We start from the raw sequence: 20,013 nt of genomic DNA, 5'->3' as shown, positions 1-20,013 counted from the left end.
AGAATGATACTCTCAATACAAATTGTGTCCTGTGATTATGATCACTGCAGAGCAGTCATCTGGAGAGAGCATTAGACTTTAAAAAATATACCTAATTGAAAAAAATTAGTACCAAGCAACACTTACAGATTAAGGCTGTGCTTGAGCTGGAACATAAAATCTAATTTTTCAGGAAATCTAAATTTTCTAAAATATTTTCTTTTGCCCATAAAACTAAACTTTTGGACAAATTCTTGAAATACTTGGTATTTAATTTCTAAATTTTTTATTATTATTTTCATTACTAGAATATATATTTATATTTTATGTATATTTGTCTATACATATATACATAAAATATAAAAGTTATTTAAATTCTGTTTAGTCCATGTGTTCAACTGAATAACTGGCTACTTAGAAAAGGGAAAATATAGCCCTTTTACTGGGTACAAAGATGAATCAGAAAATATAGAAATGACACAGCTCCTCAGTCCTCCATTTTTTCTCCTATCTTTGGTTCCTACAAAGAAGATTGTCTCTACTTTGGTAATGTTTCCTTTGAAGATGGCTGTGACTTAGGACAGACAAAATGAAATTAAGGGATCTTCTGGACCATAGTTTAGCAATGCTGAAGCTGTATCCTTCTGGTGCACTGAAGAAGCAGTTGTGTAGGGCGAAGTCTCAGATTTTTTCCTAAAGCGAGGGAAATAAAACCATTGGCAGCCGCTTCTTTCTGTGACTAGCCTTTTTACAGTACTCGTCCCTCCCTCATTTGTACAGGTTCAGTTTTCCACTGATCCTTTCCCTTGAAGGCTATTTCAGGGGTAGGTAGGAGTGGGCTGGTAGCCCTGATCTCTCATTTAATTATATCCTCTTAAGATCTGGACAGGAGTAGGGATTTATTAAGCAGAAAAGTTAAGTAAATCAGAAATTAATTTTAGCCTTTCTCAGCATACTTCTGTACTCTCTGGACAACTCACATCCTCAAAGAAATCTACTTTTTCTTCAAGACCCAGATTGAATTATTTCTTTTCGTGAAGCCTTAGTTGATACCCCCAAAGCCCACTCTACTCTCCCCTGGTATCTTCTCTGTACCTGTCACATAACTTATTTTTATTATAGTCATTATTTATGAGCTTCTTTTTTAAAAATAAGCTATGAACTCTTTTATCTCTGAGCTTTTTTCATGCTTATAAACCCACCTCCTAACATGGTGGCTGACATTTCATTGTGTTGAGTAAATGAACTATCAGAAAACATTTCAAAACAGTGCCTAGAATATCCTAGGTACTTAAGGTTTTTAGGTGGTGGTATACCATTTATTGAAGTAATAGATATTTAAAACGTTTTTTTTTTTTTTCTCTCCTAACAGGAACAGTATTCCCTTTCAACTTCCAAAACGAATATCCATGCAACACCCAGTACTTACAAAGTGGAGTTAGCAGAGTAAGTCTTAGAAGTTATGATAAAATAAAGCATTACGACTGGAAAGTAACATTTGTTAGATGGCTGTTGTGTGCCAGGTACTATACTAAGTGCTTTGTATACTTTTTAAAAGTTATGATCTATTTCAAGCATATATTAAAGAGAATAAACACTTATTAATACCCATTGCTCACCGTTTTCAAATCTAAATATTTTATTTTATTTGTTTTAGAAAATGTTAAAGCAAAAAACCTTACAGGTAAAATTTTAAAAACCTATATATCCCTGCACCGTCCCATTTCCTTCCCATACTTCCCCAAGATAACTGTCCTCAATTTATTATTGTTTTCGTGAATGTATTAGTACTTTTGCTATAACAAATAGAATTGTTTTAACTGTTCTACAATTTTATATAAATAATATTTTACCTACACATATTCTGCTATGTTTTTTCACATTTAGGTTTATATTTAAAATTTTCTAATTTAATTTTTTGACTAAATAAAATAGTCACAAATTTAAAAATTCAAAATATACAAAATGACATTTAGTGAAGTTTCCCTCCAATCTCTATCCCCCGGTCACCTATTTCCTCTGATCAGAAGTAACCATTGTACCCCTTTCTTATCTAGAAACTTTCAGAAATACATTATGCATAGACAAGCATAAATATATTTACAAATGGAATACTAGGCAACTGTTAAAATGAGTAAAGCAGTTCAATATGTGCTGATACAGAATAATCTCTTTATATATATATATATTAAGCTACCACATTTCTTGTTCCATTTTCTGTCATGGGCATGACACTTGTTTCTGTTTTATAATAGAAATAGAAATATTTTATAATAAATGCTACAATAAACACCCATCTATATGTTATGTTTAATACATGTTTGAGAGGTTCTCAGTAGTATAAACCTGGAGTAGAATTGCTATATACTGTCAAATTTCTCTCCAAAGTGATTTGTACAAGCAATGCATGAAGTACTCTGATTTTTCTGCATCCTTACCCTGTTATTGTCAGACTTTCACTCTTTTTTTTTTTTTGCGGTACGCGGGCCTCTCACTGTTGTGGCCTCTCCCGTTGCGGAGCACAGGCTCCGGACGTGCAGGCTCAGCGGCCATGGCTCACGGGCCCAGCCGCTCCGCGGCATGTGGGATCTTCCCGGACCGGGGCACGAACCCATGTCCCCTGCATCGGCAGGCGGACTCTCAACCACTGCGCCACCAGGGAAGCCCGTGACTTTCACTCTTTTTTCATGTTTAATGGGTGAGAAATGTATCTTGTCGGTTTTAATTTTTAATTCTTTATTACTTTGAGTGCAGCATCTTTTCTTATGTTTAATTTGGCCATTTGGTTTTTCTCTTTTGTGAATTATCAGTTCATATCATTTGCCCATTTCTCTTTGTCTATGAGAGAATTGTTTTTTGTGTGTGTGTGTGTTTTTTTCAAACTTTAAAATTTTAATGTAGTCATATTTTAAATTTTTTATGATTTCATTCTTTGTGTCATTGTTTATGAAGTTTTCTCATCCCTAAGATCAAAGGATATTTTTCCTACATATTCTTCAAAAAGATTTAAAGTTTTGCTTTAATATTTAAGTGTATAGTCTACCTGAAGTTAATTTTTGTATGATATAGATAGAAATCTATTTTTTTCATATAGAAGACCAGTTGTAAAGCACAATTCATTGAATGATCTATTCTTTCCATTCAGATTTATGCCATCTTTACTGTATAAGTTTTCAGATAAATAGGGCCTGTTTCTGGACTCTTAATTCTTTTCCATTGATCTATTTGTGTATCTCTGTGTCAGTACCATGATATCTTAATTACACTTGCTTTATATTAATTTTTTAAGCCATTGTAATGTTTTGTTTTATCTGTTCCAGTAGTTAGCATTTCCCTAATTAATACAATAATAATATTCATACCTTTCTTTGGAACCCTTGACCTTCTTTTAGAAACTTTATAAGTAAAAAGGAGTATATTAATATTGTAAATTTTATAGAGAAAAATCAGTTAATTAGATATACTTCTAAGTTTAAAATTTTGTCTGCTGCTTCAGTTATAATGCAAAAGTGACCAGACTCTATGTCAGAGATATATCACATAATTTATAATGAAGGACACTTTTTACTAACTCTCTGTATTTTTTTAAACCAACTTTATTAAGGTATAATTTACATACAGAAAAATGAACCCATTTGTTCAAAGAGTTTTGATAAATATATACCTCATGTAACTAACCCCACAATGAAGCTATAGAGCTGTAGTTTCATCTTCCCCCAAAATACTCTTTTATTCCTTTATAGTCATTCACCATCCCCACTTCCACTAATCCTAGTGCTCCCTCCTCCAGGCATCTGCTGATCTGCTTTCTTTAACTATACATTAATTTTGGCTGCTCTAAAATTTCATTAAATGAAATCACACAGTCTATATTCTTTGGTGTTAAATTTTTTTTTGTGGTATGCGGGCCTCTCACTGTTGTGGCCTCTCCCGTTGCGGAGCACAGGCTCTGGACGTGCAGGCTCAGCGGCCATGGCTCACAGGCTTAGCCGCTCTGCGGCATGTGGGATCTTCCCAGACCGGGGCACAAACCCATGTCCCCTGCATTGGCAGGCACTCTCAACCACTGCACCACCAGGGAAGCCCTGGTGTTAGATTTTTTTTGCTCAGCATAATGTTTTTGAGATTCTTCCATGTCCTTGTAGATAGCAGTAGTTGTTTTTTTTTTTTTTTTTTTTTTTTGTGGTACGCGGGTCTCTCACTGCCGTGGCCTCTCCCATTGCGGAGCACAGGCTCCAGACGCGCAGGCCCAGCGGCCATGGCTCACGGGCCCAGGTGCTCCGCGGCATGTGGGATCCTCCCGGACCGGGGCACGAACCCGTGTCCCCTGCATCGGCAGGCGGACCCTCAACCACTGCGCCACCAGGGAAGCCCAGTTGGTTTGTTTTTAATTTGGAATAGTATTCTGCTGTGTGAATATAGGACAATTTATTTATTCCTCAGTTGATGGACATTGGATTGTATCTAGTTTTGGGATATTATGAATAATGCTGCTGTGGATAATTGTGTTCACGTCTTTGTGCGGACATGCACACAATACCCAGGAGTGGAATTGACGGATCATATGTTAAGTTGGTTTAGAAACTGCCAAAATGTTTTCCAAAGTGTTTGTACCTTCTTACATTCCCACTAGTAGTGTGTGAGGTACCAGTTGCTTCACATCCTTGTCAACACTTGGTATAGTCAGTCTTCATTTTTAGCCATTTTAGTGTGTGAGTAGTTGTATCTCATCGTATTTTATATTTGCATTTTCCTAATAATTAATGAGATTGAGCATTTTATCATGAGTTTATTTATCATCTGTAGTTTTCTTTTTTCTTTTTGGTGTCTGTTCAGATCCTTTGCATGTTTCTAATATTTGAGTTGTCTTTTTATTCTTTTATTTTAAAAAATTATTTTAAAAGATAATATACAAAAGCAAATCACTATATCCTATATGTGTGAATTTATTTCTAAACTCTATTATGTTCTACTGATTTATATGTCTGTTTTTTTCTATTGAGATATAATTGACATATAATGTGTAAGTTTAAGGTATAGAATGTGATGATTTAATACATGTGTATGTTGTAAAATGTTTACCACAATGGGTTCAGTTAACATATCCTTCATTTCACATAATCACTATTTTGTTGTTGTTGTTTTGTTGTAGTGAGAACATTAAGATATACCCTCTTAGCAGCTTTCAATATACAATATAGTATTGTCAACTATAGTTATCATGCTATATACTAGATACCCTATATGTCTATCTCTTGGTCACCATCACACTTTACAGACTGCTGTAGCTTTCTGATAAGTCTTGAAATCAAGTAATGAAAGTTCATTAACTTTATTCTTTTTCAAATTTGTTATTCTGGGTCCTCTGCATTTCCATATAAGTTTTAAATGAGGCTGTCAATTTCTACAAAAGAGCCTATTGGAATTTTGATTGAGTTTAAAAATTAATTTGAAAAGAATTAACATCTTAATTTTGAGTTTTTGATCCATAAACATGACATTTCTCTCTGTGCTTTGGTTTTTTCAGCATAGGGGTCTTGAGCATCTTTTGTCAAATTTATAAGCATTTTGTATTTTTTGATACTATTGTTAAGTGGTATTTTTTGTAAATTTCAAATTCCACATCTTGGATACTAGGATATAGAAATACTATTGATTTTTGTATATTGACCTTGCTAAACTCACTTAGATCTCATAGCCTTTTTGTAGTGTATTCCCTCCCATTCTTGCTCTATTGTCATAATTTTACTTTAGCTTGTGCTATAAATACACAGCACATTGCTACTATTTTTGCTTTTGTATATTATATTTTAAAATAATTTTTTAAAATAAAAGAATTAATTTTATTTTACCTTCATTTATTCCATTTCCAGCACTCTTAATTTCTTTGTGTAAATCCATGTTTATTACTGGTATTATCTTTCTTCTGCCTGAACAACTTCTTTTAATCTGTTTTTTTAAATTATTACCTCATAAATAAGCACTTGAAAACTTTGGCTTAACAACAACTTATTATCTTTCATGGGTCTGTGGGCTGACTGGTCTTAGGTGACCATTTCTCAAAGATGTGGTTGCAATCAGATAACATCTAGGTCTGGAGTGCTTTAAAGTCTTGACTGGACTGGATGGCCAGATGGCTCACTCACATGGCAGGTAGTTAATGCTGGCTGTTGGTTTAGAGTTTAGCTGCCTCTGTAGACTGGAAGGGGCACCTACAAATGACCTCACCAAATGGCTTGGGCTCTTTACAGCACCACATCTGGATTTCAAGACTAAGGCCTGGAAACCAGCAGGGGCCTGTCATATTAGATTGGTCTGAGCAATCATAGAGCTTGCTCAGATTCAAGGGGAGGAGATAAAAGAATGTCAAGAATTTGTGGCCATCTTTGATCTGTTTAAGAATAATATGAATTTCCCTTCATCTGTATTACCAATTCATGGCCTTCACCCATTCTTTTTATTTATTTATTTATTTATATTTTTTAATTAAAAAAGAGTTTTATTGGGGTATAGTTGTTTTACAACGTTGTGTTAGTTTCTGCTTTATAGCGAGTGAAGTGGAGTTCCCTGTGCTATACATCAGGTTCTCATTAGTTATCTATTTTATATGTATTAGTATATATATATATGTCAATCCCAATCTCCCAATTCATCCCACTTCCTCCTTCCCCCTTGGTGTCCATACATTTGTTCTCTACAACTGTGTCTCTGTTTCTGCCTTAGAAACAGGTTCATCTGTACCATTTTTCTAGATTTTCTCTTTCTGACTTACTTCACTCTGTATGGCAGTCTCTAGGTCTGTCCATGTCTCTACAAATGACCCAATTTCGTTCCTTTTTTATGGCTGAGTAATATTCCATTGCATATATGTGCCAGTCTCAGAGACCTCTGGGACAATATTAAATGCACCATTCTTTTTTATAGGCTTTTTTCCCCATTGTTTCCTAGGAGCTCCTTTATACTACAGAAATTAGTTCTTTATGAGCTACAGTATTTTTCCGGTTTACATTTTGCCTTTTGAGAGTGTTTATAAATCTTACTCTTTAAATTTTCATCCTAGGAATGGATGTTGATATGAATTTGTCTCTTCCTGTTCTCCTTCCTTATCTCAGTGGTGTACATTTGTTTAAGATAAGTGACAGGGTCTGGGAACATTTTTGCTATAAAAATGAAAAGGCTAAATAGAATATCTAGGTGTGCAGATTGGGTATTTCACGACAAATTGCAAAGAACCTTGACTTGAAAAAAAAATGGTGTTTATTTTGCTTTACTCAAGCCTAGTCAACATTTTTCGTTTCCTAAACTAGCCATATTATCCCATGTTTTGCAGCTCAAAGGCTGCTTTTCTTCCATAAACATTCATTTTTCACCGGTCAGCCAGCCTAACTCCTATTAATCCTGTAAGTGTTGTTTAAGCATCACTTCCTATGTAAAGTGTTTCCTGAAATTTCTAAGTCAAATTTGATACCCCTTCCTTCCATTGCACCTTCTGCATATCGTTATTATAGAACTTCTCAAGTTTTATTGTCATTTAGTGTTTTATTTTTCTGTCTACCTTTTAGTTTGTGATCCCTCCAGAAACATATACTGGAATGTCATGTTCATCTTTTTTTTTTTTTTTTTTGCGGTACGTGGGCCTCTTACTGTTGTGGCCTCTCCTGTTGCGGAGCACAGGCTCCAGATGCGCAGGCTCAGTGGCCATGGCTCACAGGCCTAGCCACTCTGTGGCACGTGGGATCTTCCCAGACCGGGCACGAGCCCGTGTCCCCTGCATCAGCAGGCGGACTCTCAACCACTGCGCCACCAGGGAAGCCCTATGTTCATCTTTGTATTCCCAATACAAAGCACAGTGCCAGTCATGTAGTAGGCACTCTGTGTTTGTTAAATGAGTGGGTTTAATAGGGCCACTGCTATCCATTTGGTGCCTTTACAAGAATTAGAAGAAGAACAAAAAATTATATAAAAATACAGATTTTGTTAGAATAAGATACCTTGCTGCCACCTGCTAGGATATCTGCCACATCTGTGCTGTGAATGGTACCCCTTTAGATCCACATTCTTCATGACTATATGCAGTAGCCCTGAGTTTCAAAAGCTAGCTTGACTACCTCTTATCTATGTACTTTTGGATTTGTTACTAAACACTTTTTGTCTTGATTTCCCTTGCCTGTAACATGGTGATCATAACACTTTCTTTATTTCCTTGTAAGATTATGACAGTTAAATGAGATAAGACATAGATAATCACCTTATAAAATTTTAGTAGGTGTACTTTCTTACATGCTATGAAAGATTTGAAATAATCTACATTTTCAGTTGTTAATATGTGCAGGCATGACAAAGTAAATTTACTTTTTTTCAGCTTTATTGAGATATGATTGACAAATACAAATTTAATCTATTTAGGTTGAACAACATGATTTTTTTTAAAAGTTATGCAACCTGATGATGTAATATACATACATATTGTGATATGATTACCACAATCAAATTAATTAACACACACAATTTATATGGAAACACAAAAGACCCCAAATAGCCAAAGCAATCTTGAGAAAGAAAAATGGAGGTGGAGGAATCAGGTGTCCTGACTTCTGACTATACTACAAAGCTACAGGAATCAAAACAGTATGCTACTGGCACAAAAACAGAAATATAGATCAATGGAACAGGATAGAAAGTCCAGAGATAAATCCACGCACCTATGGTCACCTAATCTATGACAAAGGAGGCAAGCCTATACAATGGAGAAAAGACAGTCTCTTCAATAAGTGTTGCTGGGAAAACTGGACAGCAACATGTAAAAAAGTGAAATTGGAACACTCCCTAACACCATACACAAAAATAAACTAAAAATGGATTAAAAACACAGTGTTAGATAAAATTTTAAAATTTTAGATAAAAAGTGTATTTTCTTCTTTCAATAGTGTAAGACGAGTGGAATGCAAGCCTTTTCTCAAGGTCTTAATGAACAACAACATCAGTCTCCAGTTAAAAAAGGTAAATTTTTATCATAATTCTCAACTTTCATAAGAGAGTTTTAGCACTCATGTAAAGTTAATATTTGCTTAGCTGCAAACCTTAGGTACATAAGAAATTTTATTATATTCTTTTGGTTGATTTCTGTCTATATTTGGTTATAGGTTTGACTGCTCTAAAGGGGAGACCACAATAACAGTGACTGAAACAAGATAGAAGTTTATTTCTGTATCTTCTGTATCATGTAAAATTTTGAGCTGGTGTACTCATTCTGGTTTGTGAAGTTGCTACCAGCCCCTGTATTATACTGTCCTATGGCTTTACCATCCTCAATACATGGCTTCTATCTTATTGCACAAGATGAATGCCTCTGCTCCAGCCACATGTCCCCTCTCTAGCCATCAGGAAGGAAGGAGGAAGAAAGTTCTAAAAAGTATCACCCAGAAGTTGCATATATAACTTCTATTTAATTTCTCATTGGCCAGAACTTAGTCATGCTGTACAAAGCAGACTGGAAAATATAATCTTTAGTTTTCCAGCCAGCTAATTCTATTGCTGAAGCAGAAAGGAAGAATTGCTCTTGCGAAGAACAAGTAGTCCCACACCAGCTACTTTTTAATAAAGTAAAGATTATTTATTAATTTAGTTTCCAAATTTTTGTCAACCAATCTGTGTATGTAATTTAAAAGTTACAAGTTATAAAAAATACTCTATTAGCATTTTCTTCTAGTATTTAACTACATATTCTAAAGAAAATATTTAAATTGTTTCCATATTTCTCATTTTTTATATTATATTTTGAAAGCGTCTTTTGGAAAATGAGAATTTATGTCTTTCACATCAGTCCCCTCACTTCTTCAACCCTTCTATCTACCCCCTCCCCATCACATAGTTATTTAAATTTCATTTAGAGCATCATCACTCTTTATATTATATGACTATATAAATACAGTTGCTTGGCTGAGAGGTGCATATCTCCGTTTCATACAATCCGTCTTTTTTCCTGGAGTTAACGTTTGTCTTGTTTTTCTATGCAACTGTTGTTAACTTTGCGCATCAGTTGCTCCAACAACTCTGCCACACTTATATATATTTTCCTTATGGTCATATATATCAGTTGGCAGTTTTTCCCCTGAAGGAGACTTTCCTTTTAGAATCTTCCATTATCCTGTTCCAGTATGGATTAATTACTCTTCAGTACTGCTGTGAAGCTGTTTTCCTGGAATGGACTTCTACTGTTATCTGGGGATATTCCCCTTGCAATTCTCAGGTTTCTTTTTTCTTCTTTTTGATTGAAGTAAAACTCATCATTTAAACCATTATAAATGTACAATATCATGCAACCATCACCACTATCTAATTCCAGAACATTTTTATTACCCCCAAAGCAACCTCATACCCATTAAGCAGTACTCCCTCATACAGTCCTCTCCCCAGCCACCAGCAAACACTAATCTGCTTTTTGTCTTTGTGGATTTACTTATTCTGGACATCTCATTTAATATAATTATAAAATATATTACCTTTTGTTTGTGGCTTCTTTTATTTGCCATAAGGTATTCAAAGTTCATCCCTGTGTAGCATGTACCAGTACTTCATTCCTTTTTATGGATGAATAATATTCCATTGTATGGGTAAGCCACATTTTATTTATTTCTCAGTTAATGGACATTCAGTTGTTTTTACTCTTTGGCTGTTATGAATAATATTGCTGTGAATATTTGTGTACAGATTTCTGTTTGAACACCTGGTTTCATTTCTCTTGGATATATGCCTGTGAGTAGATTTGACAGGTCGTATGGTAGTTCTGTGTTTAACATTTTGAGGAACTGCCGAACTGTTTTCCACAGTGGCTATACCCCTTTACATTCCCAATAGCAATGTGTGAGGGTTCCAATTCCTTGACATCCTTGTTAGGATCTTTTTTTTTATCATAACCAATCTAGTGGGTGTGAAGTGGTATCTCATTGTGATTTTGATATTTATTTCTCTAATGACTAATGATTTTGAGTGTCTTTTCATGTGTTATTGGCCATTTGTATTTCTCCTTGGAGAAAGGTCTATTCATGTCCTTTGACCATATTTTAATTAGGTTGTTTTCTTTTTGTTGTTGAGTTTTAAGAGTTCTAGATACTAGACCCTCATCTGTTCTCTCCCTCTCTCTCCCACTTCCCTTCTGCCTTCCTCCCCTTCTCTCTCTCCCTATGTATGTGTGTGTGTGTCAATGTGTGTGTGTAATAAATATATACATATATTTATTAGGTATTAGATATGTGTATATAAGACCCTTATCAGATATGTAATAATAGACACTAGACTCTTATCAGATATATAATTGTCAAGGACTTTTTCCTTTGTCTTTTCATTCTCTTGATAGTATACTTATATGTACACATTTTTTTAAATTTGTTGAAGTCCAATTTATCGTTTTTTCTTCTGTTGCCCTTGCCTTTGATGTCATTTCTGAGAAATTGCCAAATCTCAGGTCATAAAGGTTTATCCCTATGAGTTTTACAGTTTTAACTCTTCATTTAGCTCTTACATTTAGGTCCATTTTGAATTAATTTTTGTATATGGTGTGAGTTATAAGCCAACATTCACTTTTTAAAATTGAGGTATAGTTGATGTACAATATTATGTAAGTTTCAGGTATGCAGAATACTGAATCAATTTTAAAGGTTATATTTCATTTATAGTTATTATAAAATGTTGGCTATGTTCCCTGTGTTATACTATATATCCTTGTAACTTACTTATTTTATACATGGTAGTTTGTACCTCTTAATTCCCTGCCCCAATATTGCCCCTCCCCCTTCCCTCTCCCTACTGGTAACCACTGGTTTGTTCTCTATATCTGTGAGTCTGTTTCTTTGTGTTATATTTAATAGTTACTTTCATTTTTCAGATTCCACATATAAGTGATATCATACAGTATTTGTCTTTCTCTGACTTATTTCACTTAGCATAATAGCCTCCAAGTCCATCCATGTTGTTACAAATGGCAAACTTCCATTCTTTTTTGTGGCTGAGTGATATTCCATAGTATATGTATACCACATTTTCTAATTCCATTCATTTGTTGATGGACACTGGGTTGCTTCCATATCTTGGCAATTGTAAGTAATGCTGCTGTGAACATTGGGATGCATGTATGTTTTCATTTTTTTCAGATAAATACCCAGGAATAGAATTGCTGAGTCATATGGTAGTTCTATTTTTAGTTTTTTGAAAAATCTCCATTCTGTTTTCCACAGTGGCTGCACTAATTTATATTCCCAACAAAAGTGAACCAGGGTTCCCTTTTCTTCACATCTTCACCAACATTTATTTGTGTTCTTTTTCATGATAGACATTCTGACAAGTGTGAGGTGCTATCTTGTTATGATTTTAATTTGCATTTCTCTGATGATTAACGATGTTGAACATCTTTTCATGTACCAGTTGGCCATCTCTATGTCTTCTTTGGATAAATGTCTATTCAGGTGTTCTTCCCATTTTTTAATTGGGTTGTTTGTTTTCTTGATGTTGAGTTGTATGAGCTGTTTATGTATTTTAGATATTAACCCCTTATTGGTCATATCATTTGCAAATATTTTCTCCCATCAGTAGGTTATCATTTTGTTTTGTCAGTGGTTTCCTTTGCTGTGCAGAAGCTTTTAAGTTTAATAGGGCCTATTTGTTTATTTTTGCTTTTATTTCCTTTGCTTTAGGAGACAGATTCAAAAACATATTGCTACAATTTATGTCAAAGAGTGTTTCACCCATGTTTTCTTCTAGGAATCTTATGGTTTCCAGTGTTACATTTAGGTCTTTAAACCATCTTGAGTTAATTTTTGTATATGGTATTAGAGAGTGTTCTAGTTTCATTCTTTTACATGTAGCTATCCAGTTTTCCCAGCACCACTTATTGAAGATACTTTCTTTTCTCCATTGTATATTGTTGCCTACTTTGTGGTAGATTAAATGACCATAAATTCATGGGTTCATTTCTTGGTCCCTCTGTTCTATTTCATTGATCTATGTGTATGTTTTGTATCCTACTGTTATTTTTTTTAAATTGAAGTACAGTTGATTTACCATGTTGTGTTAGTTTCTGATGTACAGCAAAGTGATTCAGTTATACATACACACACACATATATATATATTCTTTTTCATATTCTTTCCATTATGGTTTATTACAGGATATTGAATATAGTTTCCTGTACTATACAGTAAGACCTTTTTGTTTATCCATACTGTTTTGATTACTGTAGCTTTGTATATAGTCTGAAGTCAGGGAGCATGATACCTCCAGTTCTGTTCCTCTTTCTCAAGATTGTTTTGGCTATTTGGGGTCTTTTGTGTTGCCATACAAATCTTAAAATTATTTGTTCTAGTTCTGTGAAAAATGCCATTGATATTTTCATAGGGATTTCATTGAATCTGTAGATTGCCTTGGGCAGAATGCTCATTTGAATAATATTAATTCTTCCAGTCCATGAACAAGGTATATCTTTCCAAATATTAGTGTCATCTTCAGTTACTTTCATCAAAATATTAGCAAACTGAATCCAACAATACATCAAAAGAATCATACACCATGATCAAGTGGGATTTATTCCAGGATGCAAGGATTTTTCAATATCTGCAAATCAATCACTGTGACACACCACATTAACAAATTGCAGAATAAAAATTATATGATCATCTCATTAGACACAGAAAAAGCTTTTGACAAAATTCAACATCCATTTATTATAAAAACTCTGTAGAAAGTGGGCATAGAGGGATCATACCTCAACATAATAAAGGCTGTATATGACAAGCCCACAGCTAACATCATACTCAATTTTGAAAAGCTGAAATCATTTCCTTTAAGATAGGAAAAAGACAAGGATGCCTACTCTCACCAGTTTTATTCAACATAGTATTGGAAGTCATAGCCACAGCAGTCAGACAAGAAAAAGAAATAGAAGGAATCCAAATTGGAAAATAAGAAGTAAAACTGTCACTGTTTGAAGATGACCTGATACTATTCATAGGAAATCCTAAAGATGCCACCAGAAAACTTCTAGAGCTCATCAATGAATTTGATAAAGTTGCAGGATACAAAATTAATATACAGAAGTCTGTTGCATTTCTATACACTAACAACAAATGCTCAGAAAGAGAAATTGAGGAAACAGTCCCATTTACAATTGTGTCAACAAGATAAATACCTAGGAATAAACCTGCCTAAGGAGATAAAAGACCTGTACTTGGGGGCTTCCCTGGTGGTGCAGTGGTTGAGAGTCCGCCTGCTGATGCAGGGGACACGGGTTCGTGCCCTGGTCTCGGAAGATCCCACATGCCATGGAGTGGCTAGGCCCGTGAGCCATGGCTGCTGAGCCTGAGCGCCCAGAGCCTGTGCTCCGCAATGGGAGAGGCCACAACAGTGAGAGGCCCGCGTACCGCAAAAAAAAAAAAAAACACCTGTACTTGAAAACTGTAAGACACCAACTTTATATTTTTGCATTAGGTATGCAGTTTTCTCATCACCATTTCTTAAAAAGACAGTTTTTTTCTTCATTGAATAATCTTGGCACCTTTGTAGAAAACCTTTGACCATAGGTTTATGTGTTTATTTCTGGACTCTCAGTTCTGTTCCCTTGATCTGTAAGTCTACCCTTATTTCAGTACCACACTGTTTTGTTTACTATAGCTTTATATTAAGTTTTGAAATTGGGAAGTATGAGTCTTCCAACTTTGTTCTTTTGCCAGGTTGTTTGGTTATTTGAGATCCCTTGCAATTCTATGTGAGTTTTAGAATCTGTGCTTCCATTTCTGCAAAAAAAAAAAAAGAAAAAGACAAGACTGTTGGAATTTTGATATGGATGGCATTGCATTTGTAGGTCACTTTGGGGGATTATTGCCATCTTAACAATATTGAATCTTCCAATCTGTGAACATGGGATATATTTCCATTTATTTAGGTATTCTTTAATTTCTTCCAGCAGTTTCTTACAGTTTTCAGTGTACAAGCCTTATACCTCTTTGGTTAAATGTATTCCTACATATTATTTTTGATGCTAAAAAACTGGTTTTCTTAATTTCCTTTTTGTGTTATTTATTAATTGTGTATAAAATACCACTGATTTTGTGTGGGGACATTTCTATGAGCTTAAAGAAATAAAGGATCATAAGAGAAAATTATGAATAATTAATTGTATGCCAATTAGGTAATTTAGATGCAATAGAAAAATTACTAGAAACACAGAAATTACCAAAACTTACTCAAGAAGAAATAGAATATCTGAGTAAACCTATAAAACATCAGGAGATTGAATTTGTAATACAAAATCTCCCAACAGAGAAGAGTCTAAGATTTGTTGGCCTTACTGGTGAATTCTACCAAACATTTAAAGAAGAATTAATACTAGTCCTTCCCAAGTTCTTCCAAAAAATTGAAGAGGAAGGGACACTTCTCAGCTCTTCTATGAGACCAATATTACTCTGATATAAAAGCCAGACAAAGATATCACATGAAAAGAAAACTACAGACCAATATCTCTTAAAATACGGGTGCAAAAATTCTCAGTAAAATACTTGAAAACCATATTTAGCAGCACAATAAAAGATTATGCACTATGGCTAAGTGGGATTAATCCCAAGAATACAAAGGTGGTTCAACAGTTTAAAATTAATCAGTATAATACACCACATTAACAGAAGGCAGGGGCAAAGAAGATACATCACTATCTCATTTGATGCAGAAAAAGCATTTGGCAAAACCCAATACCCTTTCTTGGTAAAATCTCAGAAGCAAGGAATAGAAGGGAACTTCCTCAACATGACAAAAGGTAAAAACCCACAGCTAACATTGGAAATATGGAAAACCCACAGCTAACATTGTACTCACTGGTGAAAGACTGAAAGCTTTCCCCTCTAAGATAAAGAACAAGTCAAGGATGCCCACTCTCACCACTTTTACTTAACATTATGGAAGCTGTCACTTGAGCAATTGGTCAAGAAAAAGAAAAAAGACATTCAAATAGGAAAGGACAAAGTATTCTCCAGTCACACATGACATGGTCTTATGTGTAGAAATCCTAAAGAATCCACATAAAAAATTTAGACCTAATGAATTCAGCAAAGTTACAGGATACAAAGTCATTTATGATTTTAGTAATTTGAGTCTTTTTTTCTTAGTCTTCATCAATTTTAAACTTTTCAAATAACCAACTTTTTGTTTTGTTGATTTTCTCTGTTGCTATTTTATCTCTATTTCATTTATCTCCACTCTAATCTTTATTTCCTTCATCCTTGTAGCTTTTGATTTAGTTTGCTCTTATTTTTACTAGTTCTTTAATGTTTAATGTTAGATATTGATTTGAGCAATTTTTTTAGTATAGGCATTTATAGCTGTATGTTTTGCTCTGAGTGCTGCTTTTGCTGCATCCCATAGGTTTTGGTATGTTGTCTCCTTGTTTTCACGTCTCAACGTGTTTTCTCAGTCTTCTGTTATTTTTCTCTTTGACCCATTGGTTGTTTAAGAATATGTTTTTAATTTACACATATTTGTAAATTTTCCAGTTTTACTTCTGTTATTGATTTGTAGTTTCATTCCATTGTGGTCAGAGAGAATACTTTGCATATCAGTGTTTTAAAACTTTTTGAGACTTCTGTGGTCTAACATATAGTTTGTCCTGGATGTTTTATGTGTACTTAAGAAGAATGTATATTCTGCTGTCATTGACTGAAGTGTTCTGTATAGTCTGTTAGGTCTATTTGGCTTATAGTGTTGTTCATGTCTTCTCTTTCCTTTTTGATCTTCTGTCTAGTTTTTCATTCATTATTGAAAGTGGGGTTTTGAAGGCTCCAATTGTTATTGTTAAACTGTGTGTTTCTTCTTTCAATTCTGTCAGTTTTTCCTTCTGTTGTTAGGTACATATATGTTTATAATTGTTTTCTTTTTAATGAATTCACCCCTTTATCGTTACATAATATCCTTTTTTTTCCCTTTTAACAATTTTTGTCTTAAAGTTCGTTTTCATCTAATGTTAGTATACCCTCTCCAGCTTTCTTTTGGTTATTGTCTGCATCAAATATCTTTTTCATTCTTTCACTTTCAGCTTATTTTGTGATTGGATCTAAAGTGAATATCTTTAGACAACATATAATTGGATCATATTTTTAATCCATTCTGCCAATCTCTGCTTTTTAATTGTTTGTGACATTTAATGTAATAACTAATAAGGAAGAACAGCTCTACCCATTTTGCTATTTGTCTTCTATAAGTCTTTTATCTTTTTTTATTCTTCAATTCCTCCATTAATGCCTTCTTTTATGTTTAATAGATTCTTCCTAGTGTATCATTTTTATTCCCTTTTTATTTCCCTTGTCATATATATTTTAGTTATTTTCCTAGTGGTTGCACTGGGGAATAACTGAATTTACAACAATCTAGTTGGAATTAATATCAATTTAGTTTCAAAATTATATAAAACTTTACTCTTATATAGCTATATCCCACCTTTATGTTGTTATTGTCTTTATACATTGCATAATCTATCAACCTAGATTTGCATTTTTATGTATTTGTTTTTTAAATCATACAGGACAAAAGAGGACTCACATCCAAAAATTCATTGATACTGACATTTATATTTACCTATGTAGTTATGTTTACTGGTGTTCTTTATTTCTTCGTGTGAATTCTAATTACTGTGTACTGTCCTTTTATTTCAGCCTGAGGATTTCCTTTAGCATTTCTTGTAAGGCAGGTTTACAAGCAATGAACTCTCGGTTTTTGTTTATCTACAAATGTCTCGATTTCTTTTCATTTGAAGGTAGTATTCCAGATATAGATTTCTTGGTTGACGTGTTTTTTGCTTTTAGTAACTTTGTCATCCCACTGCTTTCTGGCTTCCATGATTTCTGATGAGAAATCAGCCTTTTCTCCAATTGAGAATCCCTTGTAAGTGATAAATTGCTGCTTTTCTTCAAGATTTTCTCTTCGTCTTTTAACAGTTTGCTTATAATGCATCTGAGTGTGAATCTCTTTGAGTGTATTTTGCTTGTAATTTGTTGAGCTTCTTGGATGTGTCAGTGTGTGTATTTCATCAAATTTGGGAAATTTTCTGCTATTTTTTCTTCAAACATTCTTTCTGCCCTTTCTCTCTCCCCTATCCTTCTGGGTCTTCCATTATGCATTTGTTGGTATTCTTGTGTAGTCCCACAGGTACCTTAGGCACTGTTCATTTTTCTTCATTGTTTTTTCTTTCCAGTCATCAGATTGGGTAATGTCATTGACTTATCTTTAAATTTGCTGCTTCTTTCTTCTGCCTGGTCATATCTACTGTTGAACCTTTCTAGTGAATTCTTCACTTCAGTTATTGTAATTTTCTTCTCCAGAATTTCTATTTGATTCCTTTTTATAATTTCCATTTCTTTATTGATATTTTAATGATATTGATATTTTGGCAAGACACTTTTCTCATGGTTTCCTTTAGCTCTTTGGGCATATTTAAATTAGTTTATTTGAAGTCTTTCTCTAGTAAGTCCAATATCTCTGCTTCCTCAGGGAAGGTTTCTATTAATTTCTTTTTTCCTGTGTGTGGGCCATACTTTATTATTTCCATGCCCTGTATTTTTTGTTGTTGTTGAAACCGGGTATTTTGAGTATTATAATGTGCTAACTGTGGAAATCAGATTTTCCCCCCTTCCCAGGGTCTGTTGTTCTTGCTTGTTGTAATTGTTGTTTTTTTTGCTTAATGAGTTTTCTGAACTAATAGTATAAAGTCTATTTGTCATGTGTGGCCATTCAAGTGTCTTTTTGATATCTTCATGGTCAGCTAATGATTTGGCACAGATTTCCTTTAATACCTAGAACCAAAAAAAGAAAAAAAGCCCTTTCCCAGTCTTTGCATATGACCTCTGTGTGTGTGTTGGGGTGTGCCTTCAGTACTCAGTCTGGAAGTTTACAGCTCTGCCTTTGCCTTCACTTATTGCTTGTGAGGAACCTGAAGGTCAGCCAGGGGTGAGAGCTTGGGAACTCCTCAAGCCTTTCTGTGAGCATGAGCCTAGCCTTTAGCATGCATGTAGCCTTCTAAATTCCTTGGAACATCTGAGAGTCTTTCAGTGCCTTTATTCCCCAACACATCTCTTTCCCTAGCCTTTCCTCCTGAGCTTTTTGTTTTGCCTATTGTTTGCTCCAGTTGTTATCCCTTCCTAGGTGGAAGTGGCTAATACATTTCCATATAAAAGTTTTGACAAATAGATTCAGATAGTAGCCTCAGACCTGGGAGAGTTCTTAGGTGAAATATAGGCAAGTCCTTTGAGATGATTCTTCGGGGAGCCACCAGAGAGGTCAAAAAAAATGCCACCACTATTCTTTGAGACTGGTCTGTATTTCTCTCTCTAGTAGTGGGAACCTAAATCAGGAATGAGACCTGTTATTTTCAAGGCCACAGCCAAAGTGGGTTGGTGGAGATGTTCCCAGGCAAGTTAAAATGCCACAAAACTCTTTACCAAATTTAGCTGATTTTTTCTTCACTAAGCATTCCCCTGTTTTTTGCAAGGTTTTGATTAAATTCCAGAATTTAGGAAAAAGTTGATTCTGGAAGTTTTTGACACTTTATTTGTTGCTTTTGTGGAGGGAAGGACTTTTAGAGTTCCCTACTTGGCAATTTTCGCTGACATCACTCTCTTCTTAATTCCTTTGCTTTCTTCTTTCTTCATTTTGCTCAAGTGCATTCTCCAGGAGCTTCATTGTAAAGGACATTGGGTTGGTGAATTCTTTTAATCTGTGTATTTACTTACACACTTGATTGGTAGTTTGGTTGGATAGAAAATGCTGAGTTGAGGATGAACCTTAAAAACATTATGCTAAATGAAGAAGCCAGACACAAAAGATCTGATATCATATGATTCCACTGATATAAAATGTCTCGAAAAGGCAAATCTATAGAAACAGAGTAATGATTGCCTAGATTGGATTGGGAATGGAGAGTGACAACAAATGAGAGTGAGGTATCTGATGATAGTTGCTGTAAAAGTTCTATGTTTCTCATTTGTGGCCACTCAGGTCTCTTTT

The 20,013-nt window shown here is 34.4% G+C and overlaps 1 protein-coding gene across 1 annotated transcript in view; it reads left to right on the top strand.

The window, feature by feature from the left end:
• The window catches only part of CUNH8orf88 (chromosome unknown C8orf88 homolog), a 42,200-nt gene that overhangs the window by 8,109 nt on the left and 14,078 nt on the right, over positions 1 to 20,013 (top strand). The window contains exons 3-4 of the mRNA XM_027131377.1: positions 1,352 to 1,425; positions 8,907 to 8,979. Coding sequence (XP_026987178.1) covers positions 1,352 to 1,425; positions 8,907 to 8,979 — 147 coding nt within the window. The remainder of the gene's footprint in view (positions 1 to 1,351; positions 1,426 to 8,906; positions 8,980 to 20,013) is intronic.

The sequence above is a fragment of the Aethalodelphis obliquidens genome, unplaced genomic scaffold (genome assembly GCF_003676395.1).
Source record: "Aethalodelphis obliquidens isolate GAN/ISIS:26980383/991018 unplaced genomic scaffold, ASM367639v1 scaffold39, whole genome shotgun sequence".
Classification (NCBI taxonomy): domain Eukaryota; kingdom Metazoa; phylum Chordata; class Mammalia; order Artiodactyla; family Delphinidae; genus Aethalodelphis; species Aethalodelphis obliquidens.
The sequence above is the reverse complement of the archived record's forward strand: the minus strand, read 5'-3'. Positions and strand labels throughout refer to the sequence as shown.